A 6,556-nucleotide genomic window follows, 5' to 3' on the forward strand; every position below is an offset into this window, starting at 1 on the left:
ATACAAGGCTTGTATGGAAAACCACAGGGATCCCAAATCACGAAAAATATACAAATACTTTGAAAAAATCAAATTTATGCAAATTTATGCAATATAAATGATAAGAAATATATATTTATACACGATCTGGATAAAAATCAACGTTATCTGATATAGCTTATCTATTCTTGGCAAAATCCACAGGTTTCTACTCGCTATCGGGTATTTAGAAAGAGAATCAAGCACATCATGTAATTATCATTAATTTGAGTTTGTTTGATTTTATAGTTATCTTTCTGCAACCCTGCTTTCAATTATAACTATTAAGTGTGATTTTAAATGCAGGACCACAGTGTTATCAGAAGGAGTCTGAAAGGGCTTATCCTGTAAAAACATTTGCAAAAAATATAAATTTAGTCACCATCACGATGCTTGTAGACATTCAACCCTTTTAGACATTTCTGAAAGTTCTTGCGGAAACATCTCCCGTTTTGCAAGACTCTACACTAAAACACCTGCATGGGTGCCTAAGTCGACAGCGCAGTTAATGTTAATACCGCTAAAGTGACCGAGAAGAGATCTTGTTAGCAGATAGCACAACCTCACAATCGGCAGTTCCCATTGACAATGACGTCGTATATGTTACAGCTGTCGTTTCAGCGCTCAATTCTAGCTGCTCATCCCCAGAAGACCTTGAACAACATTTCTCCTTTGAGCTCTGGAGTTTTCCTCCAGCATTGTAAGACTCTATGATGAGAGTGGTGCAGAAGCCTGTTTTGGCCGAGGTCATTTGCTCCACATTGCATATACCAAAACACCATCTACCGTACTACAGTATGTATTGGATGGAGGTGCTCTTCTACACTGAATAAATACCCTGGCCCAAGGAAGTCGACACATTATTTTACGAAGGTTAAACCCCTGCTGTAACTGTATCGTGGTGTTTTGAACGGTAACGCCGATGGCTTCTCAACAACAGAGGTCATGACGGTAAAAAGGTAAGGTAAAATCGGTGCCTCCGTTACGTTTTTTTTAACACGGTCCCTATGAAGAAAGACGGTTTTATTGGCAAAAAAGGAAAACAAGCAGAATTTTATTCAAATGTTGAGCAAGTACCCGAGGGTAAGCGGTTATGGCCCAATGGACACGAAAGCTTATGACGGATCGAAGATACGATTGCTTATGTGGAAAGCTACGGTAAAATCGTCCACACGAGTATCATCACCGTTCCTCTGTTGGTTACGATAATTCCATGACATCTACCTGAGCCGAAATCCAAATATACACGAAGATGTGGGGAACGATTGCCATGAATGAGCTGCGAGGGAAAAGTTTTAATGTTATCTATAGTTCTCATTTTATTGTTTGCTTTTTGTCCATGCGCTTCTTGGTTGTGATACCACGTTCCATGAATACGGGTAGGAAAGGGGGGATCCTTCAAGAAGCTTGTCTCCTCGCCCTTCATCCGCGCACAGCTGTTAACAGGACAGAGCTAAGAGAGTCACAAGATCCATCCCCAACTTTCAGCAGCAGCCATGTTCCACAGTTCCAAGTTCCAGTATTCTATCAAGTCAACCAATGGAAAGGCGATAGAAAGGCGGTCTGAAGTTTGAGCCTAGATGTTGGTCAACGAAAGAGTGAACCCTTGACATATCTTGAGAGACCTCCAGGACTGCAGCACGTTTAGTGCTCCTGCCACATGAACAATCTAGCGTGTTCGCTCTACGGCCAATACAAAGGGTCATCGTGTAAAAAATTCCCTCTTAATCGAAGTCACGGATTCCATGGATTTAATCTGCACCCACGAGTAAGAACCTAGAGTTTAAGAACCTGTAAGAGGGTTTTAATTTTAAAGAAATCATAAAAACTTCCAACATTAAAAAATCTATTTTTACGAAAAAAAGAAATACCACGATGGTTATATTATAAGTAATGTGTCCATAAACTTTCTTGTTTTATACTGAATCAATGACATTATTATTTTAAGAGCCATTAAGCACTATTTGTACGAGAAGCTGTTTTCATCACGTATAATTATTTTTAACGAAATTTCTGCGATATCAAAATGGTTGTGACAAGGAACTAAAAAATCCGTGTGCATTTCACCCAAAATAACTGAACTACTTAAAATAACGTTAATTTTTATACTAATCATGCAGAAATGTATATCTCTAGTAATCTATAGTGGTATAAATTCCTTTTTTCTAAAGTTTGTATTTTTTTTCGTGATTTCCATGATTTGGGAGCCCTGTGGTTTTTCATTTTTAGTATGTTATAGAAGGATACTTTCTGTGCAAGAAACCGTTAAAAAACCTTGTATTAGTCCGATGTTGGCCCCGTATTTGACGTAGATTGACTGGACTAGTGGCCTCTAGCAGTAGGGAAAGGAAATTGAATTTCCTGTGCTTGCCCTTACCAATCTCTATTGCTGCGTTTTTTTTACATAGTTGGCCAGAAGAGTGAAAAAGTGGTGCAGTTTTATCGAGAAAACTGACTTATTTCTTTAGGTATTTGTCAGATTTGTGTCTGTGTGACTCCGAAAGCTAAATGTTATGTAATTTTAATTACATTACATTTAATTACATTTAAAAATGTAATTACCCACTCCTGCATTGTACAAGAATGTACACCAAATAGAATGAAAAGTTCTACGCCTACGCCGGTGTAAAAAAAAGCATCTGTCGAGACTAACCTAGGTGCCTCAGAAATGTTTTCTTGGGTAGTTTTCCCGCTCACAAAGCTTTCTTCGTATGCCAGTGGTTTTGGTTGATTTTCGTGCTATTCGGGAGTGGTATTTCAAAGGGGGAGGTTCGGTTAGCTCTTGCAGCCCATATTTTCAAACCAAAATCGATTTCCAATAAATTCCAGTCTCCCTCACATATTTTTGGACTATAAAAAAACGAATTGGACTTGCTTCTTACATTGTCTATACAATGTAATTCCAGAAAATATACATACCCAGCCTCCCCCCCCCCCCCCCATTGAGGGAATTGGAAATTCCGGGGGGGAGGCAAACGCCCAGGAATTTCCAGGGGGGGGAGGGGGATCGTCCGAAGCGAAAAATCCGGGTTCGTGAGAAACGCGAGTCTTTTAAGAGTCTATAATGAAGGCCGGTTTATCCTTTGTTAGTCTGATAAAATCTGCAATAAACGGTTAGATTTTTGACGTCTTCTTAGATAAGGACGTCTCTCCAATACTACACTACACTAATCTGAACCGGAGGGACGTAAAAGAACCGCTGAGCACGCAAGTAGAAACCCAGGCAGTGACCACGCTTAGTGAGAAAACTTGCATTACTAACACACACTTATGATTGCAAACTGCCTTGCGCAGTCTGATTATTGAGGATGAGATATCCTAGCATGTAAAACCGCTTAGCTTAGGGCTATACGAAAAATCACTATACAAATGCACGTAATTTATTTATTTTTTTGTTTATCTACCTAACTACCCTATACCATGTAGTTTTGACTATAAGATAGTGTTTAGGTCATCCGATGCGTTAGACAAGGCAAGCGTAGCCTTCCCATACTGGTGTTCCTATTCGAGGTGTGCTATTGGCGTATCGTGTGTAACGTCAAATGTAACGGGGTTTTAAACTAGGGATCTTTTTGTAAATGGCTTATTTCAATTTTGTATCGTTTAATTATTCACAGTAATATAATAGTAAAAAGTTACTGACACGTGCTTATAGTGTAACGTCAAACGCTAACGATTCCATAAGACATTTATGTAACATATTTTTCTAAGAAGATACATTGCAAGTATGCCCCTAGACTAAGGGATTTTTTTTCCATGAATTTCTCCTATCTTTGTAAATGACTTATTTCTCTTTCCTTTGTAAATGACTTATTTCTCTTTTCTTTGTAAATGACTTATTCTAGTCGTTTAATTATTCACAGTAATATAATGAATAAGTGTATAAAGTTACTGCAGGTACATTTACTCATTTCTATGCAACCTATCCTTCTCACGTGAAATAAAAGAGAAAGGATTTTTATGAAAAGCCAGTTCCACTGAGAACGTCTTAAAGGTAAGCACGATTCCGTTTGATGTAGCACGAATTAAATAGCAAATTTCATCATCAGTATCCGGCGGAAAGGTTGAAGAGCACACAGAGTATTAACGGTTAATACTCTCGCGAATTCAAACACGGCTGTTCCTTCTTTTGCTTTCTCGTCGTCAATCCTACGACTTTTCTAGCTTTAATGTTTCCTTTCTTTCGAACTTCCTCTAATCCTTTCTTTTTCTCTCCTTCCTTCCTTCCCTTCTATCCTTCCTTCCCCTTCTATCCTTTCTTCATTCTCCTCCATCTCCTTTATCTTTTCCTCCTCTCTATTTCTCCTTCCTCTTTTCTTATCCTTTTACGACCATTTTTCTTATTTCTTTCCCCTTTAATCATCTTTTCTTCCCTTTCCTTTTCTTCTTTACACTTACGGAACTAATTTTTTTTCTTTTACAGTATGCTCATCACCACATTCCTATTTCTGTTTGGACTGGTCCAAGGAGAGTCCGGGACCAAGCCAGATGTCCAAGATGTCGGTCCTCTCGGTCAGAGCTTCAACTTACCCAAACTCGACCTCCTATCCAAACAGCTCGCTCCCAATGGAGCAACTATCGCAAACTCTTTCAAAGGCAAATGCATCAAGACTTTGACGGGAAAAAGCCAAAGTACAAGAGATAAAATCTACTTTGAAGACACAAGGCAAATGTATAACTTCCTTAATTCAAACGTGAAGATTGGTGCAGACTTGGCCGGTACCTTCACTTTCAAGACATCCTTAGACGCAGTAACGAATAGTATGACCGCTACTAATGAGTCTATCAAGGGAACGGTAGTACGCGTAAGTGACTACAGTATGAGCCAAAACTTGGCTAAGGATTGCCTGAATGAGATCGACTTCAAGGAAAAGTTCATCAACGACTTCAAGAAACTCCCAAGTGAAATCTCTAGACCTGAAGATTCCTGGTCGTGGAAAGACTACAGCCACTTTATCAAGACCTACGGCACCCATATTGTCACTGGGGTCACCTACGGAGCGAGTATCTACAGCTATGCATTTTCCAGATCCGATACACATTACACCAAGGAAGACTTCAAAATACAAGCATGCCTCTCACTTCTAGGTCCTGCTGCTCTGAAGTATCTGAAAGGGAATCTAAATGTAAGTGTGTGCTCTGGGGTCAACACCAAAGATACGGACAGAATATCAAGGTTTCATATGAACAACAAAGTCGTTATTCGCGGAGGGAAGGCTGAGACGAGAGCTAAGCTACTTTACAAACGAGAGCCAGAACTTGTGGAGCAGTTTCTGAAAGAGGGAAGAGAGACGCCATCGCCTGTGCAGTATAGCTTCACCAGTATCTGGGATGCGTTGAGCTCAAGGTTTTACGCCACTGAGTACTACGCCAAAGTACGCAACCTGGAGCAATTTTTCAAAGGGTTCCTTGCCTTTGGATGCGAAATGAAGGGCGTCGAAGACGTTGTGACAAACAAGTTCAAGCTGGCGCCGTACGCGACAGTGGATAACCCAATTTACCAGTGTTTACTCCGGGAACCTGGATGCAGTAATGATAGCGACTGTAACTACCACGCCTTCAAAGGATGCAAGTGTGACGGGAAAACCTGTATTGACAACAGGGTGGTCCAACAGGGTGATGGCACCTCAAAGAAGATAGCGTTGGTTTACAGAAAGGAGTACAGATGGATGAGTGAGGCACCGGGATGCGAATACAAGTACAGATCTTTCAAATGCAGGTGCGCAATAGATGCCGGATGGTCGGTTATTTGGGCGAGTGATGGATTGAAAGACAAGCCTGAAGATGAGAATTTTAGCGAATCAGGAGAGGACGGTGGAAATAGCGGATCAAGTGATGGAGTTCCCACCTCTCCCATCTCAACTGAAGCGGCATGATCCTCGGGTTTTCGGCCACGTCTAGTCCCAGCGCCAATTTTCGTCTAAGTCGACAAGAATAGAATAGCCAAACAGATTTTTTCAGCAATCACAAAATACTTGTAACCTTTGGTCTTAGTTTCTAGCAATATTGTGAAAATCAGAGAGATAATGTACAGTGCCTTTTAATGTGCTTGATAAATCATGCGAAAAATTAAAAAGTTAAATTATATGCGTAATAAAAAGGGGAATTCCAATAAAGTTCTCATGATTTATACTTAAAGGTATTTTCAGAATACATTATAGTTTATTCATTTTCGGAGATGGCAGAAACATTATATGGCCATGGCAAATAAAAAAGATATGTTGACTAGTAAAATTCCTACTGAAGTCAGAACAAGTTTTGTAGCTAGAATTCGGGTGAGAATAATAAATGAGGGGTGGTTTTAAAATTACTAAAGCAGGCATTTCAATGTAGTTATTTGTTTGCCCACCGACGAAGCGCAAATAAATTGATATTTATCCAATCTCGTTCCCAGAGCCCGTGAACAAGATCGCGGGCTCTGGGAACGAGATTGATATTTATCAATTGAACGCTTTTGCAATGACAAAATAACGGTATGTGGCGAAAAAGGGCTTTAGAGGATGCTATTTCGTTCTCGAAGAATGAGATTAACCTTGCA

General features: G+C 39.9%; 1 protein-coding gene across 1 annotated transcript; it reads left to right on the top strand.

Moving 5' to 3' along the window:
• The first annotated feature begins 166 nt into the window (after positions 1 to 166).
• LOC5508789 (DELTA-alicitoxin-Pse2b) lies at positions 167 to 6,130 on the top strand. Its single transcript, XM_001629305.3, has 2 exons — positions 167 to 4,012; positions 4,442 to 6,130. The coding sequence occupies exon 2, from the start codon at positions 4,443 to 4,445 to the stop codon at positions 5,892 to 5,894; it is 1,452 nt and encodes a 483-aa protein (XP_001629355.2). The 5' UTR covers positions 167 to 4,012; position 4,442; the 3' UTR covers positions 5,895 to 6,130.
• The last annotated feature ends 426 nt before the right edge of the window (positions 6,131 to 6,556 follow it).

Source organism: Nematostella vectensis, chromosome 2 (genome assembly GCF_932526225.1).
Source record: "Nematostella vectensis chromosome 2, jaNemVect1.1, whole genome shotgun sequence".
NCBI classification, from domain to species: Eukaryota; Metazoa; Cnidaria; class Anthozoa; order Actiniaria; family Edwardsiidae; genus Nematostella; species Nematostella vectensis.

Bases quoted from the DNA above. Each gene is read 5' to 3' on its own strand.
- LOC5508789 (XM_001629305.3), top strand. From the start codon at position 4,443: ATGCTCATCACCACATTCCTATTTCTGTTTGGACTGGTCCAAGGAGAG.